The 27,077-nt window shown below is 40.9% G+C and overlaps 1 protein-coding gene and 1 long non-coding RNA gene across 3 annotated transcripts; both read left to right on the top strand.

The window, feature by feature from the left end:
- The first annotated feature begins 386 nt into the window (after positions 1 to 386).
- On the top strand, positions 387 to 8,180 carry LOC118698986 (uncharacterized). The gene is made up of 3 exons (XR_004982010.1): positions 387 to 609; positions 703 to 905; positions 3,619 to 8,180. It is a non-coding gene; the product is annotated as an uncharacterized LOC118698986 (long non-coding RNA).
- Positions 8,181 to 11,201: 3,021 nt separating this feature from the next.
- On the top strand, positions 11,202 to 25,701 carry NFIL3 (nuclear factor, interleukin 3 regulated). Of its 2 annotated transcripts, none has more exons than XM_036403234.2 (2): positions 11,202 to 11,306; positions 21,710 to 25,701. In XM_036403234.2, the coding sequence occupies exon 2, from the start codon at positions 21,903 to 21,905 to the stop codon at positions 23,274 to 23,276; it is 1,374 nt and encodes a 457-aa protein (XP_036259127.1). In that variant the 5' UTR covers positions 11,202 to 11,306; positions 21,710 to 21,902; the 3' UTR covers positions 23,277 to 25,701. The 2 variants fall into 2 exon arrangements, with proteins under 2 accessions (XP_036259127.1, XP_036259128.1); XM_036403235.1 differs by lacking the exon at positions 11,202 to 11,306 and adding an exon at positions 12,557 to 12,632.
- Positions 25,702 to 27,077: the final 1,376 nt, after the last annotated feature.

Raw genomic sequence — 27,077 nt, 5'->3', positions numbered from 1 at the left:
ATTGCAATTGGGAATGTTGCAAATGTGCAGCTTATTGTAGACAAAGATAGTCAGAAATCTTCCAGGGGAACACTTTACCCACCCTGAAATGCTGATTAATCAAAATCAGAACATTCTGTGGGAATGTGTCTGTTTTAACAAATCTTCTGACAAAACACAGGCACATTTCCAAACTCGCCTGCCAGGCAGGTTTCAGTCAAAAGCCTGCCCAGTTTCATGCCAGCTTGCCAACCCAGCTCCTTAGCAGTCTGCTCAGCAGTCTGCTGGGGAGAAAAAATGCCAGGCCTTCAGATTTTCCAGTACTAGGGCAGGCTGTTGAATTAAGTACCTCAGTGCTGGGCGACCCTGGGCTTGCAGGCTGTTCATCACAAAGCTACAATGGTCATCAACCTTAAAGGCAGGCAAGACCAGAGCTGCCTGCCTCGAGAAGGGAAGAAAGATGTTTGACTAGCAGTTCTGTAATGGGAGAAGTAAATGAAGGGTGAGGAGGAGTCAGGCTGCATGAAGGACAGTGCAACATCCACTTCCTTCTACTCTAATTAGTATCAGACCTGCAACTGACCCCATTTTAGGGGAGTTTCTGTTCTGGATCCAACACCCATTGAGATGGTGAGCAATAAATTGGCTCAATTACTAGAAGACCCCCATCAATTAAACTGTCTGTGCATGTAAAGAAGTGTTTTGACCTTTTTTTCTCTCTAGGTTCAGTTTAACTCTTTCCTTTGTTGGGGTGGATGGAGCAGCAGAGTCCCTTTTTTGTTGTATGGTGCGCTTGTACCGAGCCCAGCTGACTGATGTTTACTGCAGAGTGACTTCATATATCTGGATGGTAGACCAAGTTCTTTCCAGCACAGAGAATTCACCGTGTTCACAGATCTGTGATTGCCACAAGAACCATCCAGAAGGTCAGTGAAAATTCAAGCAAGCTGTCCTAATTTCCTTGTTTTATTTTGTTCTGTGAGGGTTTTTTATTTGGTTTTTTGGTTGTTGTTGTAGTGGTTTTGGGTAGGTTGTTTTCTTTTGCTTGTTTGGTATTTTTGTTCTTCAGAGTTTGTTTTTTTTTTTTTATATTGTGTTTTTTGTTCTGTATTCTTTTTTCTCAATAAGAACTCAGAAATGCAACAGAGAATAGGAAATACATTTGGTAAGGCAGTCTGATAGTGGTAATCATAGCAGTAGTCTATCTTTACTGGCAGCTTTGGAGTGTCTCACTGTTCTCTTCATCCTTTAAAGGATGTGCTCTTGTTCTGTAATGGAAAAGAGCGTGAAGGACCTCTACAAAGGCTGGCGAGTACCAGTGCACTTCCATCAGGTCTCAAACTACACATTTCCCCATCATCTGCTGCTTGCTTGATCTCAAGTTTTCTGTAGCAAACCAGTTCACAAACTTCGTAAGCATGTTACCTATAGCCTGGGATAGGAATGAAGGCTGACACCCTGCAGCTGAGAAAATGGTCTTGCTAAACACTTCTTTAAATGATCCTTTTTAGTAGGTGTTATTGTTTTCCTTCTGTTTATGAGGCAATACATTCTATTCTAAGAATAATAGCTGAGGAACAGTAAACAAAATAGCAAATTGAGGTTTTGGATGACAAGTGTTCTTGACCATTTTATTGCATTGCTGTTACTGGGCACTGGGCTTAACTAACACCAATTCATCTCCATGAGAATTGTTGTCAGAAAACTAAAACAGCTTTGTGTTAGAGAATAATATGTCAGTCTGGAAGGAATTGTCCATGTTTGTTCTTCTGAGACTTGACGATGTTCTTTCATGGCTAATTAGCCCAAGCAGAATTTAGCTCAGGTACATAGGGCAGGAGTACAGCTGCATCAACTACCATTTAGTTGACATTTGTAATGAAACCGTGTTTCTAAGCTCCCACAGATTAAGGTGGTCTGTGTTGTTCCTTCTAGAAATATACACATTTTAAAAGAGAAAAGGCTCATATTTGAGAAGGCTATTAATATCAAGGAAATAACATTTTACTTCTCAAATATGTTTGGAACCAAACACCAGTAGAATCATTGTCCATAGAACTTGTAGACTATGGAGGCAAATTCTATGCTTATTTACACAAATTGCATGGACAGCACTTGAGACATGGCCTAGATAAAGGAATAATCTCTTACTCTTTCCATGTTTGCTCGGTGTTAAATATTTTCAGGAAGTCTTGCTTTGCTGATCCCTTATTTTCCTTAGACTGTTTTCTGGGGATATTTGAGAGAATATTTAGTTTATGGATCTTTTTGTACTCATCACCATGAGCAGTGGAAATCTGGTTCCCTTGACTTAATTCTGGACCGTGGCTCTCTCGCTGCTCAGTAAGAAGTTCACAGATAATATTTCACACTTCAGCTCAAACTAATGTGGCTACAACTGCTTTTGCCCCTGGACAAACATCAACACTTCCCAGCTCTGTCATCTCCCCTTCTGGTTTCTCCTCTGTTTGAACATGAGGAAAGGCACCTCAGAAGTTAACTTAACAAATCTCAAGAAAATTTTCCTCCAGGATGTGTCATCACTAGCAGACATAAGGAACAGATTCTGCCAAGTTCTGAGGGGAGGTTGGGTGGATTGCAAGGGTGTGTGCCATGTGCAGGCAACAGTAATGGGATAGCAGGGAAAAACCTCCATCCCTTCAGTTTGTTGCCTCATTCCTTCTTGGTGTGCCACAGCTCAGCTTTTAGAGCTAATTCAAAGGACTTTTCTAATTGCTTAACATAAAAATATTTCACCAACAATACGAGGTAAGCCTAGCTTGCCACTAACACTACGGACATTTTGAACCATTACTCAAATGAGTGTACTATTTCCAACCTTTGTCCTGTGTTGATGACAGCTCAATGTAAAAGCAAGATTACGGTCAAGTTTAATGTTTTCTTGTGTGTTTTCTTTCCCATATTACTCTTGTTAGCAGCAGGTATGAATTCATAAATGAATTAATTTTTTCTATAGAGAAGATACTTTTAGCTTTGAAGTTTGCAGCCACATAGTTATATGCAACACTAAATCAGGATTTCCTTTTCTCTAGTTCCAGCTTAATTTTGTAATAAATTTTATCCATGTCTATCTGTTCTAACATAAGAGATGTCTAATGAATATTCTTGATGTACTGGTGTTTAAGCTTGAAGAATGAGAGTATGATTGTCAAAATAGATAAAAAACTATATTTCCATTTCCTATGTAAAGGCATACAGAGGCATTGAGACATAAGGTACCCCTGAAATAGCTTTGTTTAAAGACTTCTGAGCCTGAATGGCTTCATTGGACCACATATTCTCCAACCCTGCTCTGTTACTACATTTAACTATTTTTTGCATTTAACATTTGTTTCTTGCATGAAATACAATGAAGAAAACTGTGTACACGTTATTATGTAAGTCTCTATCATACTTATTTTTTGAGAACTAATTTTTAGCCCACTAGTAATTAGGCTTTTCCATGTGGTGCTTTATGAAGGAATAACAGTGGTTCAGGACATGTTTGGACAAATGTTTGAGGGTTGGACCTAGATGATCCTTAAGGCCCCTGCCAACTCAAACCATTTGTGTTGGGTTTGTGTGGCCAGGTTTTGGGCCTTCCAACTCAAACCATTTGTGTTGCGTTTGTGTGGCCAGGTTTTGGGGCTTCAGAGGTGATTTCGGTGAGATGCTGCCAGAAGCTTCCCCCATGTCAGATAGAGCCAGTGCCAGCCAGCTCCAGGACAGACCAGCTGCTGCTCTGGGCCAAGCCAGTCAGGAGTGATGGTAAGGCCTCTGTGATAACATATTTAATATGTAAAAAAAACCCTTAATGGGCAGATTGTAACTGGTGCCAAAGAATACATGCAAGGAACAACTTTGCAGACACTGAGGTCACTGGAAAATGAGGGCAGGGGGTGTTCCAGGTGCCAGAGCTCGGATTCCCCTGCAGTCTCTGGTGCAGCCCATGGTGAAGCAGCTGTGCCCCTGCAGCCCATGGAGGTCCATGGGGATGCTGAGATCCACCCACAGCCCATGGAGGAGCCCCAGGCTGGAGCAGGCGGATGCCTGAGAGGAGGCTGTGAGCCCTTGGGAGGCTCCTGGCGGGGACCTGCAGACCCATGGAGAGAGCAGCCCATGCTGGAGCAGGTGTCCTGGCAGGATTTGTGACCCTGTTGGGGACCCATGGTGGAGCAGGCTGTGCCTGAAGGACTGCACTGTGTGGAACAGTGACCCAGGTTGGAGCAGTTTATGGAGAACTGTTTCCATGGGATGGACTCACACAGGAGATGCTGACGGAGGACTATCTCCTGTGGGAGGGATCCCACACAAGAGCAGGAGGAAGACTTCTCCCTGAACAGCAGTAAGAACATCATGTGATGTACTGACTGTAACTCCTCTTTCCCATCACTCTGTCCTTTCTCTCACTGGGGGGGAGGAGGTAGAGGTGGGAATGAGGAGGAGTGGAGGGAAGGTGTCTTTAAGCTATATTTTACTTATCCTGCTCTTTGTTAGCATTAAATTAAATTACTATCCCCAATGTGAATTTTGAGTTTTGTGCATGATGGTGATCCTTATCTAACCCCAAGAATCCTTTGCTATACTTTCTTTCCCATGCCCAGTTGTAGAGGGGAGCGATAGAGGCAGAGGGGGCTTCAGTGGGTGCTTGGCATCCATCCAGGGTTACCCACATGCCATTGTATGAATCCATGGTTCAAGATCCATGATGACTGACTGTTTATTACCACAGATACATTTGTTAACACAGGACATTCTTCAGGTTAGGGTCCATCCAGCTGAACACGTAAACTGCCCTGTAAGTAATAAACACTGATACCCTTCTCCCATGGTGAGTGTCTTAATGGCTATGCCACAAAAGGCAAGCTCACTTTTGCTCTTTGTGTCTTTTCTTGCATATTAGGCCACTTTCTACCCACCATTCTGGATGCCAGATTTACAGCTCTGCAGCTCAAAAGGTAGGAAGTAACTGGTGCAAAAGAAGTTTATACCAGCAGTGGTTGGTAGATGTTTCTCCAAATGTCTGTCAGACAAAGTCCTGCTCTGGACTTGAGTTGTAGTAGTCCCAGTTTCTCACACCTCTAGGTCCCAGTTGGACTCATTGGCAAGAAAGATACTTCCCTTCTGCATTTGTAGAAGGAAAAACTTTAGTCACCTGAGCATGTTGAGGATGAAAAGGAATTACAGCAATGTAATGTCTCATTCTCCTGTTACCAAGCAGCAGAGCAGAGAATTTCAGGAACAAAACTTTGAATTAAGCTATCTGCTAACCTTTAAATGGTAAAGACCATGCAACAACAGCTGTTGAACAGCCAAGAGCATGCTTCTCAGTGATCTCTGCTAAGGGTGTTTTGCAGACTCTTTACAGTTCTTGAGGGAAAGGGTCTAGGACTAAGAATTACACTTCATTCTCTCAATAAGGCTATAATTAACCTGTTCAGTGCCTGCACAGCTTTAGTGTACAATAACCATAAAACAGTAGTAGAATCATTCCCTGCACAGAACAAAGGCTTCTTCTTGTCCTTCTGATAATCATAGCTGTGGGACAAACTTTTTACAGTTCTTCTTGTCTTTAAGTTTACTATTCAAATTTTTATTCAGCAGAACACATTTCCAATTATTTTGCAAAGTGTAGCGGTTTCACCAAATGATTCACTGATAATTACTGTGATAGGAGAGCCAACTGCTCAGTATGTTAATATGCATTTTACTATTCTTAGTTGTTATGGTGGCTGTAAAAACCCATGGTGCGATGTTTGCTCTCAGTGTCCTATCTCAAAACACAACGTCATAGAAAAATATCTGTCCCCAGTGTCTTTCTGCCTGCAGTGGTCAAGCACACTGATTTCCAAACATCTTGGTAAACCAAGCGAGGTATATTTCTTAAAGATTTAGTGCTGTAATTGAAGTCAGGATTAATCACACATGTAAATCATCAAAGTCAGTGGGATGACTAATGTGAACAAAGATTAAATGGCAAGACCAAGTTGCAACTGTGTTTAAGAAATGACTGCCAAAAACCCCCATCCCACTGGTTTCTTTACACATTTCTCACCTTGGAGTATGACAAATGAAGCAGAAAAAATAGATGACTAGAAAAGTAGCAGTGAATAGTGTTAGGTCATATTGAAAAGATTCTGACTAAGAATTTTGACTTTCCCTTGTCTTGGCTCTGCTGGAGACCAGGCAGTGAATTTTGTGACTTTTATTATCATTTTTTGAGTAATTGCATTTAGATGACTAACTGAATGAGGTTTGTGTTAATTCTGTCATTTGGGAAACTTTTACGCAAGACACTTTTATTTTGTTTTGGAGGTAAGATTGCTCATATCCACATGGACAGAAAACTGTTTAAAGGGAAAGTGTGAAAAGGTGTTGGAGGGAGTAGTTTGCCTGCTTCTGTCATAAAATTTCATCTGCTGGGGCTTTAGACAAGATCCTACCAGCAGTTGCTTCAGTTGCTGCAGACCAGGAGAGCCTCTGGACATGAAGAATCTTTGGTCCCTTCTAGTAGAACTGATCTTAATTCTCAAGAAATCCTCATTTCACAGCAAAATCCTCCAAATTATTGGGTTGTCTCATTTAATCAGAGTGATTCAAAAGTCAACCGCTCTGAGTAAGTACACATGTGAAACCCCACTGGTCCTTGGCAATTTCTGAGCAAGATGCCACAAAGTAGAACCTAGTGTGGAGAGCTTGTTTCACCATCCTGAAGCAGTTCCCAATAGCAACGACCTGTCACTTTTCTCCTTCCTGTGCTGTTGGCCATAAGAAATTGCTGATCTTTCCTATCTCTGTGTCATCTCCACCTTCCTTTCAAATTAATGTGGGTGTAAGGTGTGCCTTGCCATCTCAGTCACTCAGAGCACCTACTGGCTTTCCTTCTCCTGTGTTTTTATGTGCTGCGCTCCAGATTTCCTACTGATCATATCTGCTACTCAGTCATGGGAAGAGGGAAGCTAGGACTCATCTTTCTTTTTTTTTGATTATTTTTCTCTTCAGTGATATTCTTAGCATTTCCCACTTTCTAGATGCATAGTATACACTTCATAAAATGGCATATTTTCACATTCTTGAGGGCTTTCCAGTGATTTTTTTTCCAGTCCAATATTGAAAATGAATGGTGCTACATGTTTCTACTTTCCACAACACTGGCAGCATTATCTTGAGAGCCTCAGTAAGGAGAGTGTTATACACATTAGTAGTATATGTGTTCATTAATGAAAAGAACATTTGAAAATACTTCTCTTTGTGTTTAAAGTAGTTAGGTAAAATCAGATACTTCCATCAGTCCTGGAGATATTGCTGTTCCTGATATTGTCTCTCAATCTAAGTGGGCAACATGCTCTATGAGCAGAACTGGCATTAGTGACATAAGAAACAGGATATTTTTGTTTGCTCTTAGACTCATCTAAAATACTTGAACCCCATAACCTTAGTTTGTCATATGAATAGCCATGAAGCCTTAAGTAGGCTGTTGCAGAGCAAAAGTATCATGTAAATTTTCTTTATTAGTCCACGCTCTTATTGTGAAATTTTTGGTGTTTCTTCACACTTAACAGTTCCAGTAAACATTGCCTCACTTATGTCTGCCTAAGTTACAATGTGAACGTCTATTTCTCTCGGGTTTGCTTTTAGCAAGAGTACATTACAGCACAAATATTTTTCCAGAACAGTTTCCACAAATGTTCCCAGATGCATGGAAATATTTTGATTAATACTTTCAACTGTAGTCAAATGACTTGCCTTTTTCTTTAGTGCATTTTATTTCTGTCTTTGATCTTTAAAAAATCACAATCTCATCTATTTTATGGAATTTTCACTACTGCTCTTCTTGAGCAGAAAGCCCTGGAGGAGTCAGTTAGTTTCAAACATTTTTGAGCACTGATCACATTAAATATATAAAAAGATTGGTGAATATAGTTTTCTGTAATTGCATTGCTATGTAATAAACCTCCTACAGATATAAAGAAACCAATACAAGAGAACCAAGGGTGACAGCAGAAGTCACCATCTCTTCAGTTAATTTCAGAGAGTGTGTGTGTGTCTACACATATAAATAAATCATGAAAATGTGTTTAGTAGAGCATAATCTTAAGAAACATTTTATTCTTATATTGCTCCATATTTATTTCAATTACTACATTGTACTGTATGTGGACTATAATAAAAGTGAGGAATGAAAGCCTTTTTTCTTTGGACACATTGGAACTTTTATTTTCATCTGATTCTAAATTTCAAGTTGGGTCATATTCAAAGCTGATATTATGGAAAGCCCAAGAGGTATGGACACAACTGAATGCCGAGGTGTTAACCAATGTTTGAGATGACAGGCATTACTTCTGTTACATTTTTGTTAGTTGCTTCTCAAATGCCTTTCTAGACTTGCATGTAGTACTATGACTCAGTGTAGCCTTAGAAATTCTCATTAAGCCAAAATCAGAGGTAGTGTTAAGAGAGTTTAAGTCATGTAGCAATAAATACCTATGAATTCTAAAGGAGTTGAAGTTAATATTGTGTGGTCCAAAAGCAAGTATAAATCATACCATTCTAGAGTCAGCTGAGAATTTAGCTGAAGATCTTCATGACCTACTTCATCTCTCCAATAGGAAAATCAGCAGAGGTGGATAATCACAGAATGATTCTCTTTTTTACTTTTCCCAAAAGCCTTAGACTCCTTTTGTGCAGAATACACAAAGCTATGTCTTTCATCCATGCTATTTTTTCTGTATCTCAGGAGAGGTGGAAAAGTGGTGAATATGTTCCTTTAACCACATAAGCATTCAGCCCTGCATCCCACCTTATCCCTGAATCTGTCAAGTGCCCACTGTAAGATCTGAAGAGTAAGACCAGATTTTGCTGTAAAAGGTTTAGACTTTCCTGACCTTCACCAAATAGAGGTAATGTAAAAGATAGAATATATCTTTGCTACTAATCTGGGAGAAAGATCAGGTCTGTTTTTATGGCTGATTATAATTAGAGACAAACACATAAGCAAATAGGTGACCAAACTCCATCTGGAATATTATTTCCAAGACTGTCCACCCACATAGGAAGGATATTATTTGCCTTGGAGACTTCTTTCTAGAATTCTAGAATTTCAAGAACCTGAGTCATGAAGGCAAATTTGAACTACTGCTTTTATTTTTTTTCCTTCTAGATATGAGAGTTAATGTTGTTAAAAGTGTATGCCCAGGATTCATAAGAAACCACTTATCACAGTGAAAACAATATCTACCATTTAATTAAAAAAGCTGCTGAAGTTTCAGGATTTACTTTGGCTTTTGACAATCCTGAAAACTAAGTGCACTGGATTGGTACAATATGTGAGGGACATAATGTGTGCTGCACAAGACTCCTCACCCAGGTTCTTCAGTGTGCCTAAGACCTTAAGTAAGCCATCAATATTTATGAGCAAGCAGGTCTTCAAGCTTATTGCTGGATCTCATGTCTGACATTTCCAGTAGCATGCCAACTGTCTCTGCATGTCTGTTATCCACTGGCAAGTGGAAGCACGGGAAAAAAACCCCTGATTGTGCAGCCTCCAGGTGGAGGCAGTGGTTGATTTTGGACTCGAGCTGCTTTTGAGTCCCCATTTCTGTTACAGTGGGCTCCATAGTCTGTTACCTTTAACAAGGCTGCATATGCTAGATATTAGAAGTAGGAAAGGAAGAGGGCTAAACCGATGTGAGCAAAGGGTATTTAGACCTTTCATATAAAATAACCCATGAAATAATCCAGAAATGGATTCAAGGTACTTAGATTTTATTGTGGAGGGATATTATGGGTTAAAACACTGAGGGCTGAGATAAACAAAAAAATAGACTAAATTTGCTTTCTGTTAGGTTTGCTTTACTCCAGAGAGCTATCTCTGTTGACATATAAATACAGGATGAGAGAGTAATGTACCAGGATAATGCTGGTGAGGACTATACTATTTCGGTAAGTGTTTAACAGAATGAAATCAGGAATCATTCACGTTCTGCAACTAGGATTTAATAAAGAAATTTTTCTGTTGTCTCCATAAATTTTACTTCTGAAAGAAAAAAAAAAAAAAGAGATGGAGATACAAACCTTCTGTGAGGACAAAAAGAGGAAGATACGTATCTCACACCTAATCAAACGTGTGCTTTCAAACCCATTCTGGGATGACAACTGGATTTCTTGCTGGCCATGTGTCACTTTCTAAAACGGAGGTTACAGGGGGCAAAGCAGCAGCAGGCTCTCCACGGCATCTCCGCTCACCGGGAGGCAAGGCTCGGGCTGCGCGGACGGGGGGCTGCTGGCGGGGATCGCCCGGGCAGGGACAGCGGGACCCAGCTTCTCTGAAGTGCGTCCCCGCTTCTGCGCAGCACTTCAGCGCTGCTGGCTCACAGGCGAGGGCGGAGATGAAGCAACGCCACCGAAATCCTTCAGCCTTGACGGCCACGAAGGCCGGCGGACAAACCTTGGCGCCCACGGAGCCCAGGGCCAGGCGGTGCCCCAGCAAGGCCACCACGGGCTCCTTCCCCCTTGCCATTTCTCTCCTCGTCGTCCTTTTACGATTATCACCCTTACTTTCCGCGAGTGACAGCAGCCGCAGCGCGACCCGCCGGCGGATCGCCCGTGCGCGTGGCGAGGCGGCGAGTACGCGCCTCGGGAGCGCGGCTCCCGCGTCCTTGTTCGATGGCGCGGAGACGGCGGGTGCGAGGGCTCGGTTCCCGCACGCCGAGCAGCCACACCCCCATAACGCCGGGCACCCCGGCACCGCGGCGGGAGCCGAGGCGGCGGCGGCGGCGGCGGCGGCGGCGGCGGCAGCAGCAGCGCCGGGCGGAGAGGCGGCGCTCGGGCCCCGCCGCGCCGGAGCGGAGGCGCCGCGCCCCAGCGGGCGGAGGCTGCGCGGAGCGAGCGCCCCCCAGCGCGCTGCGGCCGCGCCGGTTACGTAAGCGCGGGCACCCCCGCGCCGCCCCCCGCCCCCGCCGGCGGTTATGCAATCGCAGCACACAGACCTACTGTACCGCGCACCGCCCCGCGCACCGCCCCGACCCGCCCTCCAGCGCTCCCATTGGTCCGCTCCCGGCGGCGCCCGGCGCCGATTGGCCGGTCGTGGCCGCCAGTCACGGCGCGGCGCGGCCGGCATGCGGGCTATGAGCCCCGCGCCGCGCAGCCCTGACCTACTAACACACATCCCTCCGCGCCGCCGCCGCGCGCTCCCGCCCGCCGCTCCGCCGCCGCCCGCACGGCGCGGCACCGCACCGCATCGCGCCCGCTCCGCTCCGCCGCCCGCCCGCCTAACCCGAGGACCGGCGCGGGGCGAGGAATGCTCTGCGCTCCGCGGTGCGCTGCAGGTAGGAAGGAAGGCGCTCGTACAAAGTTGAGGCGCCCGCCCGGTGCTTCGCTCTAGCTTCGGGCGGGAGTCGGCTGCTGCTTATGGGGAGCCCAGCCGGCTCCGGCCGCCGCCGCGCGGGGAAGGGTCTGTCGGCAGCCCCGTTCTGCGCGGCGGCGGGCGGCTCGGCGGAGGGGTGGTGGCGCGGGAGGCAGCCCGGGAGCTGCCGGGCGACGGCTCTCGCTGTCGGGGCGTGCTCGTTCCTGGCGTGCCGCGCTGCCCCCGCCATGTCCTCGCAGCGAGCCCCGGGCAGCGCCGCCGGAGCGGTTCTCCCGCGTTGCATAATGTGCCGGTGGGGAGCGGAGCTGCCGCGGCGGACGCCGTGCTGGGCGGAGGGCTGGGTCCCGGGCAGCGCCCGCCGTGCCTCGGCCACGAAACCACCGGGAGCTGCTGCCGGAGCCCGCCGGCCAGAGCCAGTACTCTCTCGGGTGGTGTAGGGGCATGTTGCCCGCGGGCAGTCGGCATCAATGGTAGCGGCCCGGGACTGGGGCTGTGCTTGTCTCAGCCAGCCCTTTCCGTCACTTTTGTCGCTGTTTTTTAGGCGCTGCGGGACCGATCGCATAATAGTTCCTGGAAATGTTGCATTATGTAACCACAAAATATGCTGGCAGTGGGGCTGGGAAGAGGGAGCTAATTATGCGATTTTATAATCTCCCTACAAAGAAACTAGGACAATTCGCCCCGAAATAAAAGCCCCCCCAAACTCATAACTGTAACAGGTTTTGTTAAAGTGTGTTTATTAAGGGAAGTAGACAACTGGGTAAGTGGGGAGGCGAGGCGCGCTCGCCGGCTGCGTGCCGGGTGCCTTAAAACGAGATTTGTGTTGGGTCTATATTTAGCCCCTTCGCGTTTTAGCAATTGTGGCTTCATGTGCTATTTCTGGTCTTTTCTCCAGAGCCGTGCGTGTGTAAGACGTTCGAGGCATTTGCTCGGATTTTTAACTCTACGCCTTCGGAGGCGTTTTAGATCAGGCTGTATTTATATTTTTAGGGAAGGCGTTTCGCCTAGACGCCGTGGCATCTCTCCGGTACGGAATTTCAGTGGAAAAAAAAAAGAAAAATAATTTTTAAAAAAACAACCGAACAAAACAACAGACCAAAACAAACCAAACGGGAACAGCTTAATTTAAGGAAGAAAGGCGCTTACGGGAGATCTCAGCCGCGCTGGAGGGGAGAGGCAGAGCCGTCCCGGCCGTGCCTTGACGGCCGCGGCGGGCTGGGGGCCAGGTGCCGCCGGCCCCCGCGGGGCAGCAGCGGAGCCGGGCTCCGGGGGCGGCCGCCGGTAGTAGGTCAGTGTGACAGACCCGATGGGCGGTGGAGCGGAGCGGGTGCGCGGAGCCCGACGAGTCCCTCCGCCTTCTCCTCCCTGAGGCTGGCGGGGGTCGCCGCTGCCTCCCTTCCCCGGCGGCCGACGGGGCGCGGCGGCGGCGGGCGAGCGAGGGCTGGGGGCGCTGGCGCTCCCCCTCAGCCCTTTGTTCTGGGCTGGGGCGGCGGCGGCGGCGGGGGGGCGGCGGGCTGGCAGCACGGGGCCGAGCGGGCCGGGGCCATGCGCCGCCGGTCACGTAGGGGGCCGCGGGGCCGAGCCGGGCAGCCTTTGTGGAGGGCGCGGTGCGCGGCCGGCGGCGGGCGCCGTGTCTCCGCAGCTCGGCCCGCACCGCGCCCCGCGGAGCGTCCCCACCCCGCTGCCCATCACCCCCCCAGTCCCACCGTCGCCTGCAGGCAGGGATCGCCAGACAAAGGCCCTCGCAGGTAGGCACGAGCTGAGCGTTTTCTGTCGTTTCTTACGTAATGAACGACAACAACATCATAAAGGGGAAAAAAAAAATCGTCATTGCCCAATTCTGTAATTTTTTTCCCAAGTCAGTTTGGCGTCGCAGTGGCTGTATGTTTTGTACTCTGGGACCAGCTTGTACTGTGTCCTCGATAGGAGCATAGCTTGAAAGTTGCTGACGAAAACTTGCCTTTCAAGATGAGGCGATTTTTTTTTTTTATTTTTATTTTTTTCATTTTTAATTACTAAAACGGTTCTCCAATACGTGAAACTAACATCACTGTGCTTCTGACCAAAACCTCCAGACTGAGTACCCCAGCCACAGACTTTCTGTCCATTGAACCTGCTATATGAAGTAGCAGCAAAGTATTTAAAAATGTAATATCCTCGGTAACTGCATAAACTTTTCTGCTTGCTACTTGATTGTCGGGGCCAAGTACAGCCTTGACAGTGAGGCTCTTTTGGAGTTACTGTTGTGTTAAAAACAACCCCCTTTTTTTTTTGTTGTCCTTGTAACTTGAATGATTGCACTTAGTTTCGTTATGTTTGCTCCAGTGTGTATGTAACCTACTTTGAGTTATCTTTGCCCTCTTCAGTAATTAATTAAATCCCGAGCCTTGCTTGAAATATTGCTATGTGCATTGATTTTATGGTCCTTATTCAATCAACATGTTGACTTTGATGGGAAACTCGAATGAATAAGGATTTGGTGTTTTGGCCCAAAAACCTGATTTAAACCGACAAGTTCAAGGACTACTGAATAAGGATTGTTAATAACATTGGCACCAACAGTTGCTGTTATAAAAGTTCTCACTTTGTAGATGTCTTTGACTGTTAAAATGCTAATAAGTTTTAGAATATTCTGCTTCCACCTTAATTTACTTTATATTTTTAAATAGTGCTCCAGAGGACCCTTAACTAGCTTTCAAAATATCCAGCTTCCTGAATTTGCATCCAGAGTCTCAAGTCTCTGCTGTTTTGGTGGGGGTTGTTTTGCATTTTGTTTTGAGGTTTGGGGTGGGAATTTTTTTTCTTGTTTGTTTTTGAGAAACTGATGTGAAGGTGTCAAGAAGCTAAGAATCTTCCCATGGGCAATATGAACTTACATGACCTCCAAACAGCTTATCTCCTTCCTTAAGAAGGAACAGTATTTGCCTTGCTTTGGATGAAATTTATAGAACATACAGACATTCTATCTATTGCAATAGAGTCAAAAGAGAGCCTGAGAAAGATCTCAGCACCATGCTGTTTTTTTCCAATCCTTTATCTTGGAATAAAACTCTTAAATAAAATAAACCTTTAACTAATTTTAAATTGACTTATTTTAACAAATAGTTATGCAAACTAGGCTTATGCAATAGTTTTTTTCCAGACGGCAATCTCACTGCTGTTATAACATCACTGTGATGCAATAATATGAACAATAAAATCCTCTGTTTGAGTCTTATTACACACTGTTAAGCAATGTATCTGACTCATCAGCTTAATTGACTCTTCTAGGTGACCTTGCCATGATCATTACAGCCAGTTATGAGATATAAATATGCTTAGGCTATGTAATAGAAAAAAAATGCAAAGAGATGGCCAATTCCTGCAGTCCAATCTAAAAGAAAATGACAATTGATTTCTGTCTTAGTATTTTACAGTATTAAAGCCTTACCTTACAGTATTTGAAAACATTTTTTTTGGTAGCTATAAGACAATGTAACTGTCTAATACTCATGATAAGTATGACTGTCAAAAACAAGATTGTGTAAACAAGGGAATACTTAGTCTTGACTAAAAATGTGGTAGAAGCAGTATTATTAAAAAATTATATTATAAGGTAGATCTGAAATAAATCTAAAGCGATCTTAGATACCTTGTGGTTTTTCCTAATTCACTTGTTGAATTGGTCCTTGTCCAAAATAGCATACTATGAGATTGAATTTTGTGACATATATTAAATATATATTCTATTAGGAAAAATGCCTTATTTAGACATGGCTTTTTTCCCTTTCTTGAGTTGCTCCACCTTGGTGTAATTTTCAGTGTGTCCTGCAGTATTTGAATAATTAACCAGTTTTTGCTATAGAGGTGTCTGCACAATAGCTGACAATATAGATGCCAGTGCTGCAAGACTTCTCTTTGCAAGTGGAATGCAATCCAACAAAGAAAATAATGCTCAGCATGGGCAGTGGTCTGGACCATCTCACAGAATTGGAGCTCTAAAGATTGCTATTTCTCTGTTCTGTCTGCTGTGAGTGGTAGATAACAGCAATTTCCAGCCAGTGTTTATTTTATATATTTGCTTCAGTTATATAACAAGATGCATGTTTAGAGCATCAGCTGGGATTAATTGACATAATTCTGCTGCCTTTAAATAGAGCCATATAAATTTAGGTCAGCTGAAGGTCTGGTCCATGGTCGGCATTTTAAGAACACAGTTCAATAATAGAAAGCTATTTGTTGTCAGAATAATTAATATTTGATTTTGTGGGCTTTATTTTTTAATGGTTTGTAACTAAGGGAAACCTGAGATAGTATTTCCAGAAGACGGTTGCTATTAAGTTATAGATTTTCACAGTCTAGTTCTTCCTGCTGTCAAGTAGCTATTGAAATGAGAAACATACTGTCATAGTACTGTAACTTCAGTAACAGTTGTTTCTACTGAGGCTTTATTAAAATACTGGAAAGTGATATAGTATTATTAAATTGCATATTTACATGTGTGTACTATATATTATATATATATGGAATTAAATATTTACGCAAGATATATTTATTTTCTCCTCAGTTTTAAATTTTTACCTGGTGCCATCAGTAATATTCTTAGATCTTGTTTTTCACCATTTGAACCAGAGCAATAAATAGCTTGTTTTGGGAAATGTGAACAGATCTGGGAGAATCATACTGTCTTCACAAGGAAATAAAAGAAAATGTGCGGCAAATTGGCATTTATTAAGCTTCACTGACCTTTTCTGAATAACAGCTACCCTTAATGTATGTTTTGTGCTCTCCAAGTAGAAATTTTATTTCTGTATTTTACCTTCAGTAAGCAGGCCATACTTTAATGAGTTAATTTGTAGTTCTTAAGATAAATTGTAACTTAAGTAATTTTTCTAACAAAGAAAGCCTTTTGTAAAAATTACATATGACATCAGCTTTCTGTGTACAACGTGGAGTTGGGTAATATGAATTTGCAATAGTATTACAAGTTCTATGATAATCTTACTTACTTTTTCCTTAAGTTTGATTTAACAGTGTCATAATAAATGATTTCTGATGTGTCCGATGGAATATATTTTGTGGATATATTCAATTTTTTTTCCTTCAATGACGCGATCAACATTTTAGCAAAAGTGGGTCATCTTGTACAAAGTTATCATCATCAGTGTTCCACTGACCTAATTACACACTGGTCCTGAAACAGTAAGCACTTAGGATGTCCATAAAGGAAAAGGAAACTGCATACAGGAGCAATACTTCTGCATTTCTTCATGCTGTTGCCACATATTCATGGTCCTTATGCATATTGCTACATAACAGCAGAAATTGGTGGCGATATTCCTATTGTAAATGCTCTTCCCCTTTGTGACTGTGGATAACCTGTCCATCATAGCATAAAATGCAGTCACCTAGGTTTTCTCAAAAAGTTTTAACGTCATTTGTTCATCATTGTCTAGACCCTCTGGCCCACAAATCTGTCCCAGGGATACGACTATTTCAGTGTATCCAGCATTAAAGCTTTTCTTCAACAGGACCATGAACTCACAAACTGTTACAGGTAATGGGCAAGAAGAAGTATGTTGACGGAGTTCAGTGGAGATTGGAAATACCCTGGATTTCTGAATTATGATAGTGATAATGATAGGTGCAGAGTTTCATGGCATAATTTTTGTCCATGGAAAGCAGTAGAGGTAGAGTATCTCCAGAATTTTTCAGCAGTGTTTAAGGAGGCTGTGCATGCACCACCTGAGCTTAAATTCAGCTTCCTGTCCCATGTGTGTGATGAGAATGATATTTTTTCTATACCTCATAAAAGTATTGAGATAGATAGCATCTGGTTTTGGAATACTTTGAAGATAAAGTGCAAAATATATCTTTCAATTTTCCAAAATTTGGATGGCAAACTGGTAACTTTTGAATCTATGAACAATTGCTGTAGTAATTTATCTGGTATGCAGCCAGATTTTCTAAATTGATAGACTGGGGCAGAAAGGTGGCAGTAATTAATTAAAGATACCTATGCAAAACATGGAAAACATCAACTAAAAATAAGCAGGGACATTAAGATGAGCATAATTGTTTTTCTAGAGTGTGCCATATAGTGGCGGTGATGATAGAGGCATGTTAGAGGCGTGGTTTTTTTCCTAAAAAAAAAGAAGCTATACGTAAATGTTATTTTCTTCCATTTTTACGGACTGATACATATTCCTTTTGTGGACACAATGATACAAAACTGAATTGTGTTTGAGTGTCCAATGCTAGAAATGGGATTTCATTTAGTGTGATAGAATCACTATCGAAATGCTAGAGCTGTACAAGTAAACAGTCATTTTATCCCAGGGTATGTTTGAAAAATTATGCTTGGAAATAGCTTGAATTATTTTGCTAAATATAAATGAAAGCATGCAGTTACTCTATGGTGAAGGTTAGGTACATGAGGAGGCCGCCATACATTCTTTAAAACAGAAATTATTTATGTAACTAAATAACACAGAAGAGAGCAAGCTTGTGGCCTTGTCCTCCAAACTTTGAAAACTTTCCATTATTACAGTGTGAATATGTAAATCCCCAGGATCAGATCTTGAATGTGCCATGTTGTCACTTCAGTATTTTTTTAAGTCCCATAATTTTTGTGATTTCTGCGTGCATAATTTTTTGCTTCAATAGCATGAGTCCTATACAACAGTCTCATTAATTCTTGGATCTGTGATTGTATTCTGCTTCTGCTGAAGTCAATGGCAAAATTGCTGGGGGAGCAAAACTGGCTTTGTAATTAAGTTAATAGGGTCGAGTGTTATTATGTTGTAGAATTGGCACTCAATGCCATTAACATCAACCAACCAAATGTTGGTTTTATAACACTTTATGAGGGAGTGATAAAGCAATTGAAAAATTAATCATAAGGGAAAATATTGGAATTTGAAATGTAGTCAGAGGAATCATTACAGTTCATTAATTTATGTTTAAATACTCATGTTTTCCAATGGAATTATAAAATGCAAGTGAAGTGAAGGGAAATGGCTGGTTCCATTGAAGGCATGTTGCCGTTATCATCAGATGGAATTTAATTTGTTTACAGATTTCAGCATTGGGCCGATCCACATGAAGAAGTATTATTAAACAAGGGTTTTGACTCCTGTTTGTAAAACCACAGTTCCAGTCACCATAATAAAAGTGCTCAAGAAATACAGAAAGAGTTAAAGATCTTTTGTTGCTTGGTTTATTCACAAAAGTCATGGCATTAGGTGTAACTGCATAAATAGCAAACCTGTATGACTGTGTCAGTGGGTTACATGTCTGTCTTGACAGCTTTACTGATGGACTCTGGCAGAGAGCAAAGTTGAATATTGCATGCAAAAACATGGTCATTTTGATACATGCTTAATATTTGCTGTGGATTGCATGCTACTTACATTCTGTCTGTTTGTGCCAGGAACAATGTGTACAGGAGGGAGACTGGCCAAAACAGGAGTTAACAGTGCTACAGTGAGCAGATTGGGCCATTCCAGAGTACAGTCTGCAGATGTCCCATGGAACAAGGGACATAAACTCTGCAGCTGGTTGGGCTAAGTTCAACTCAGTGCCAGTCTTAGGCTTGCAGGAGGATATTCGGACATGCAGTTGAGTTTTTATCTATCAATATGGTCATATTGATGAACTATGTCATTAGTCTACATTCACTTAGGGAAAAAACAACCCACAATCCAGAAACTTTTTTGCCAATTATTATTACTATTATTAGTATTTTTCCTAGACCACAGTGTTGGACCAACACTGAAGTGGAACAGCTTTGAGCTGGAGACCATACTGATAGACACGGTCCAAATTCTTACCCTGATACAGTCTTGTTCAAGACTAAACATTGCTTTTATATCCCATGGAAATAAAAGATGGGAATATTCTAAGTGAAAAAAAAAAAGTATTTAATCAGTGTAGGTATGGTTTTGTTCTTCTAAAATATCCAGTGATTCTATAAGTACTTTCTTGCTTATGCTACCATTTCAAGTAAGTGTAGATGTTTTAGGCTATATAGCACATATATATTATGTGTGTGGTAATAGTAATGATGACATATGCATATTACTGTGTGTTTTCTGGGAGAACAAATATTTTGAGTGTAGCTCTCAGGTATTGTTAAATTCAGTAAGAGCTATGAACTGATAAGGACATGAAATTTCACAAAAGTTTTGAGCACTTTTTGCTTAGGTGAGAGTTGGCTTAAATATATACTAAGAGACAAGTAATGATTTCATAGGTATTGAGTACATGATACAATTTCCTGCTGTGTGCTGTGGAATGTGTGTGCTACTGGTACAGGTGAATACAGTGATAGTAGTGGATCAGGACAATTACAGATCAGTTACTGTGTAATCCCAGTTCTACAGGATAATGAAATTAAATCCCAGTATTCTATTAGTGTAAAATGATGCTACAGAGACTGAATATTCTACAAATGTGACAAAAGGTCAAGTGGCCTTGTCTTCTCTCTTTTTTTGTTGTTTTAAAGTTTCAGCGATGATTTTTTTTAAGTGCTGAGTTACACTACGTTTAAAATTATATACATATTAATTAAATAATTGATTCCCTGAATCAGTGAAGTGGACAAAATGTCTATACACCTACTTCAGCAAATCAAACTGTACTGAAAATTTGGAGAAACAGATGTTGCTTTGCTGTAGGGTTCATTTTTATTTTTAAACCTGATCCAGCTCCTTTAGTCTTGACAGAAAGCTCCCTTTTGACTCCACTTGAAATTTTGGATCAGGGTCTAACTATGTAACTGTTTGTCTATTAGAGGTACATTTCTTTTCAAACATGACAATATGTGGTGCTGCTTTTGCAGTTAAATATTAGATGATGTCTTTGGTGTGGTAGGTGTCTAACTCTTTTTTTCATTAGGGCTGTATTATCAAAGACAAATAGTTACATGTCAGTAATTAACCACGGATTTTAGGAAATTCTACTTAGTTGTTCTATTAAATGTGTTAATTTTTTCATGACAGGAGAATTGGCATGGTTTGATGGAACAGAACCCAGCTTGAAACCTTAGTCTCATTCCACTTTGCCTTCTGGAAAAGACAAGAAAAACTGTCAGAATACAATTAATTAATTCTTTTATAACTTTCTTGACTGATAATGTTAAAATTAGTTTCATCAGTCATTATAAAAACATTCCCAGTAAATAGAGACATTAATCCGAAGTTGTTGATTATTTAATTTTTTTTTGTTTGTTTTCTGGTCATACAGGCAAGAATGATAGCTGACTTGATAGTCAGTTCTACAAAAGCACTTGGCATACTACATTCTTTTGACCAGGAACATGATTGACTGTAGAAAATTATATACTGAGAAGCTGTGTCTAAGATCAAGACCAAGTGATCTTAGCATTTTTGCATTAAAAGGCACTAAATAAAACAAAAACCAATATAAACTCTTTAAGTTCAAATTTAATGATTAGAATGTCTGAAGCTAAGGGTTAAGCTAATTTTTATTTGTTAATGGTAACACTTCTGGGTCTTAACTTTTACTTCAATGTGAATACTGTTTCCTGGAGGTGTACATGCCTCAATGGTATTAAACTTACCTTCGACATATTACAACTATTTGTCAAATGCAAATTTTTAATTAAATGTTATTTTTCTAATGTATTTTTCAATATGGATTTTAACATTTTCTTTGTAAGATACTAAAAAATTACATAATTTTTTAAAAATATTTTTAGTTAGGTACCTTCCCAAATTATGAGCGTGAACTTGCTAGTTAGAACTAATATGATGGATACAAACACTTATAAATATATATATATATATATATATATATATTTATAGGATTCAAAAGCAGCAATTAAATGCATAATAGATAAGCATTGGATGATGGATAATGGTGGTATTTTAAGACAATAGAAAGCACTCCTTCTTCTCTAAATCAGCTTATGCTATTTTTAATCCTTGAAGGACCCAAATATATAGCATTTCTAAGTCATACACCACAGCTGTTTTCAGAAGAGTTGCTTTAATGTGGAGCAGGATACTTTGCAATGCTGCTCATCATCAGCATGCTTCGTGTCCTGCAGTTTAAAGTGTTGTAAGGTTTTAGTTTGGCCAATGATGCCATGGAAGGTTCTGTGACAGCATTACTGTAGGGTCAAAACTCAAATGTTTTTTAATTGATTCTTCCTTGGATCATATAATATTTGTTTTGGAAACAAATCTGCTACCTCTAGGTGTCATGAAATTTAGAATATCAGTAGTTTCAGTGTTGAGCTGTGTTCATATCACAGCAGGTTTGATGAACTAAATTCTTGTATAAAATATTTGTCAATAGCTACTTCTGTGTGTTTTGATACAGCAATTCCTAAATAGTAATAAAATTCTCTATTTATTTCAGGCTTTTAAGAAGATTCCCATTGAATCTGCTAAGAAAATTGGTTCTAGACAGACATTTCTCTCTGAGATTATGAAAGAAAAGGAAGAATGTGTGTGGATTTAAAATTTCTTTATCAATCAAGTTGTGGAGTGAGAAGTACTGGAGAGATAGCTTGCTCTGTTGCTTATTGTAGATCTTCTACAAATTGTTTCTGATGCAGCTGAGAAAAATGCAGACCCTTAAAAAGGAGCATGGACCTGTTGACACAAGTAGCAATGTGGACAAAATCATGGTACTTAAGTCGACCTTAGCAGAAGTATCTGAAGAATTGTCTACAAATGAAGATATACTACTTACTGAAGCAAGTAGTGGAAAGAGCAAATCTTCAGCTTGCCGGAGAAAGCGAGAATTCATTCCAGATGAAAAGAAAGATGCTATGTATTGGGAGAAAAGGCGGAAAAATAATGAAGCTGCCAAAAGATCTCGTGAAAAGCGACGACTGAATGACCTTGTCTTAGAGAACAAACTAATTGCACTGGGAGAAGAGAATGCCACTTTAAAGGCAGAGCTGCTTTCATTGAAGTTAAAGTTTGGTTTAATTAGTTCTGCAGCCTATGCCCAAGAGATACAGAAACTCAGTAGCTCAACAACTGTGTATTTTCAAGATTATCAGAGTTCCAAATCAAATATTAACTCATTTGTAGATGAACATGAACCATCTATAGTTGGTAGCAGTTGTATTTCTGTCATTAAACATTCTCCTCAAAGTTCAATGTCTGATGTATCTGAAACATCAACTGTAGAGCATACCCAACCAAATCGTATACAAAACAACTGTAGAAGTCCCGAAAATAAGTTCCAGATTATAAAGCAGGAGCCCATGGAATTAGAGAGAGAACCAAGAGATGACAGAGGTTCATATAAAGCATCCATATATCCAAACTACATGGGAGCTACCTTTAATGTGTACTCACATTCTCCTCCTCTCTTGCAAGTTAATAGGTCCTCCAGTAATTCCCCGAGAACGTCAGAAACTGATGATGGTGTAGTTGGAAAGTCATCTGATGGAGAAGATGAACAGCAGGTTCCTAAGGGTCCAATTCATTCCCCAGTTGAACATAAAAATGTTCATGCAACAGTTAAAGTTCCAGAAGTGAATTCTTCAGCTTTGCCTCACAAGCTTCGAATCAAAGCCAAAGCCATGCAAGTTAAAGTGGAAGCAATGGATAATGACTATGATGCAACACAGAAGTTGTCGTCACCCATTGACATGTCCTCAAAAAGACATTTTGAGCTTGAAAAACATGGTGCGCAAAACTTGGTGCATTCTTCTCACACTCCTTTCTCAGTTCAAGTGACTAATATCCAAGACTGGTCACTTAAACCAGAACTCTGGCATCAGAAGGAACTCAACGTTAAAATTCAGAGTGGTTGCAAAACTGGAGTTGTTGAAATAAAAGACAATATCTACAATGTCTCTGAGTCAGAGAATCTCTATTTGAAGCAGGGCATAGCAAACTTATCTGCAGAGGTTGCTTCACTTAAAAGACTTATAACTACACAAATCTCTGCATCAGACTCTGGTTAATTTACTACTGAAAAAAGGCTTATTGTTTCAAAGGATGTCATTTGCAGTAGAACAATATGTTTTGTATGATGCTGAATTTTCACTGGACTTGTGATGTCATTTCACTGTAATGTTCACATAATGTCTGATTGGTGTCTTTTTGTGCACAAATTATTATGAAGACTAGGTTGTGCTATGATCACTATGCCTTGAGTATAGTCAAGTAGCCTGTACAAAGGCTGTATATAGTGGACTTTAATTTCTTTTTGTTCTACTACAAAGCGTACAAGTTACCAGTTACAATAAAATATTGGTGACAAACATAGAACATCTACTCCAGTTCAGTTGATTTTATGAACTTGTAAATAAGTTGTTAATTAAAAACTGGGTTTTTTCTTACACTGTGCTCAACTTCACTTACATTTTTGGTTTTTGCAGCCTAACAACCAAATTACAATTTACAACATGTGTAATCCTTCTGGCCACCTTTTTCCTTAACATGTTTTTTAGAAGAGAAGTAAAGTGAATATTTATAAATGAAACAGTACCAATTTATAGCCTTAGCCTTCTTTAACTTATTTCTTAGTAGAAATTAACCAAAAGCCCTGCAAATTCTAACCCAGTAACTAATATCAACAACCATTTTTTTTTCTCCTTCAATCTCAAATGAGACAGTAATGAGTTTCCTGAATGTTTTAGTGTGACAAACAATTTTTCAATATTATAACTTAGTGTTTTAGGTGAAATTAGTTAAGTCAGTTTTGTGCATCTGCAAAGTTTTCAGAGCCTTGCAGTGACACAATTGGACAGCACCATCTCTGCCAAGGGGTGGCTTGCATCAGCAAGGGGTGCAGGCATGGAAAGTCAATCCCTCTTGCATACCAGCATTCTGTCCATGGCAGACCATGGGCCACCTGTACATGAAGTATAAGGCTACTGGATTTGTAAACTCTGAGCTCAGCTAGGTAAATACTTAGACAAAGGCTAGGCAATAGCAGTTGCAGAGTTAAAGATCATCTGCTATTTTCGTTCCCAGAATGGGACATAATGCAATTATGCATGAAGTAAGTCTTGCCAGCAATTTGTTCCTGGTTTCAATGGCTTAATTAACTGAACTGGAATACCTTGGCTTGCTAAAGGGCATTTTGCAAGAGCTTCTCAGATGTAAAATAGAGGCTGCGTGAAGAACTGCACAATCTAGACACTGCTAGCCCCTTACAACTTATGCAGGTGATGAGTTCTTCACTTGATGACTGGACAGGGCTGTCGTGCTCTTTGTCTTTCAGAAGAGCCATTGAACCATGAAGTCTAGAATTGTATCACATATCCTTGGTTCGGCTTACCAAAATCTTTCATTTTAAAACTAAAATTAATTCATAAACAGAGCATAAACTTGGCAGAGGTTCTTTTCATGATACTTCCCCCTTCTTTTAATGTACTAATAAATCAGACTAACAAATAAGCTTTTTCTGAAAAGGCTTTTTATTAATTGCCATACTGTATAATGAATTGAACCTTTCCATACGCTTAAAATACTAATTAACAAAACAATATGTAGGTATTGTTTTTTTAAATTAATACTTGACTTGAGTGAGAGGAAGTTTGTCAATTTTTTGGGGATATGAAGAGGAGTCTGAGTCACTCCTGATAGCTCTGAAGCTTGGTCCAGCAGTCAAGGCAATGGCAGAACTCCCTGATGTCAGTGAGGACAGGATTTGATTCTGTGCCTTTTCAGGAACTGATGATTCAGTTGTGTTCTGGGAGGACCTTCGCACAGAAATCACTGGTACTTTCTGAGCTTTTTTGAGCCTTCTAACTGCTGTGCTGTATTTGTGGCATTCAGAGTTGATAAACTGCTATTCTTTTTTCATGCCTTAATAATACAATAGACCCCATAGCTGGGCTCTGTATGTATTTGGTAATTAACATAGATGACATTTCAATGTTACTGAAAATAAGCTCAGGATTATTGCATGAAATGTAAAAATTTGCATTGAATGATGGGGATATGAAACATGAGGCAGTTATGGCTACTGTCTCCTTGCTTGCTAAGTATCTTCTGTAAGCAACAATAAAATTCTTTAAATATTTTGCATATTATTTATCACATGTAATGTGTTCAAGGAGAGGACTTAAAAACTCTCAGTGTTGCCATCAGTGTAAGCCTAGATCTATTGGGTTTTTTTCCATTTCTTGTTAGAATTGTTTGTCATAATGGAAGAATGTTGTCCTCTTTCTAGCTCATTATATATTTTGTGTATCTGTTTTGTGCAATTAATACTTAACAGTAATGATGTAGTTAATTTGTTGAAGGATGTCATTGCAAGAAAGTTATAGCATGGAGCTTAGGAGCACAATCAGATGTTATTTATACTCCCTTTATACCTTAGTGTTATGCTTCATTTGAAGAAAGAAATAAATAATTTGTCTTTTGTTCAAAACCAAATCTAACCTACCATATGCTTTTCTATTATGTTCATCATCATAGTCCAACACAGGGGCATTAATTTTGGTTGATGACCGATCTTCCTGAGCTGAAGTTGCTGTTTTTCCATCTAATACTTGGAATATCTTTCACATACCTATTAAAGGTACAAACTGCAAGAGTGTGGGTGGTACATGCAAAGCCCCATTATTGGCTACAGCTGCTGACTCTCAGCTGCTCAGTTGCAGTAGCTGTTGTGTAGGTGGCCTCCTCGTGCAGAGCCCTCACCCTGCTTGCCCATCTTTAGCCTGCTTCCCCTCGGGATGTGAAATGGGAGAGACGGAGTGTCAGTCGCCCTGTGGGGGTGGGGAGGGAGAGAGTGCAGTGGGACTGCCCTGCTCCAGCCTTCAGCTGGTACACAGTTATCTAAGTGTATGACCTGACAGCTGTGCTCTTCCAACCTGCCTTCCTTGCACTGCAGGGAGCATGATCAGCTTCCATGGAAAAAGTATCCCTGGCCGGCCATCTAGTCTCTCAATGGGACATCAGAAGGTTGGTTTTGAGCACAAAATGGACTTTATCTAAGTGTGAATAAACTGGCAAAGCATCCTCTAACTTGCAAAAATTGTTGTAAACTCAGCAATTGACAAAACAACATGAAACATGGCAAAAGGGGAATCTTTCTCATTTTACTGTCTTCAATTACAAATGTTAAGGAAGGCCACATACAGAAACTGGTAATCCTGAGACTTCTCAGGATAAATTCTCTTTAATGATAATTGTTAGTGTGAAGGGCTTCATGAAAAGTGAGAGAAGTCCGAAACATGACTTGATTAGCAAGGTAAACTTTTTCCTAGTGATATTGACTGGTGGCTAATTACCAAAGCAAAGTGTGAATACAGCTCGTTCATTAAATTTGCCTTAATTGGGTATAAACACAGTAATATAGCCCCATGTTCTATCTATCAAGGCCAATATATGCCCATACATGAACTGAGTCCAAATATGATTTTCCGAGTACTCTCAAATTTCTATCTTCAGTAAAACTTGCGTATTGCTTGGGATATATTTAAACTTTATTAATATTCTGTACAGCCCGATATGCCCTTGTTCAAGACTAGGAGACAGGTAACTGACAATTGCTGATTATTCTTCTCTTGTTATTTTCTCCCTAATGTCTATTTGAGTAGTTTATGAGACCAAAACCACATCTGTGCAACTTAAATGCAAAATTGTGCAATAAACACATTCTTGAAGTTTAGTTAAAATAACTGCTAAAAATCTTTTCTACTTGCTAGTACATGAATATGCTGTTGAAAATTGTATACAGTGAATTTAGCAAGGAACTCTGAGAATACAATTAATATGGCCTTTATTATTACCATATTGTTTGAAAA

The sequence above is a fragment of the Molothrus ater genome, chromosome Z, assembly GCF_012460135.2.
Source record: "Molothrus ater isolate BHLD 08-10-18 breed brown headed cowbird chromosome Z, BPBGC_Mater_1.1, whole genome shotgun sequence".
NCBI classification, from domain to species: Eukaryota; Metazoa; Chordata; class Aves; order Passeriformes; family Icteridae; genus Molothrus; species Molothrus ater.
The sequence above is the reverse complement of the archived record's forward strand: the minus strand, read 5'-3'. Positions and strand labels throughout refer to the sequence as shown.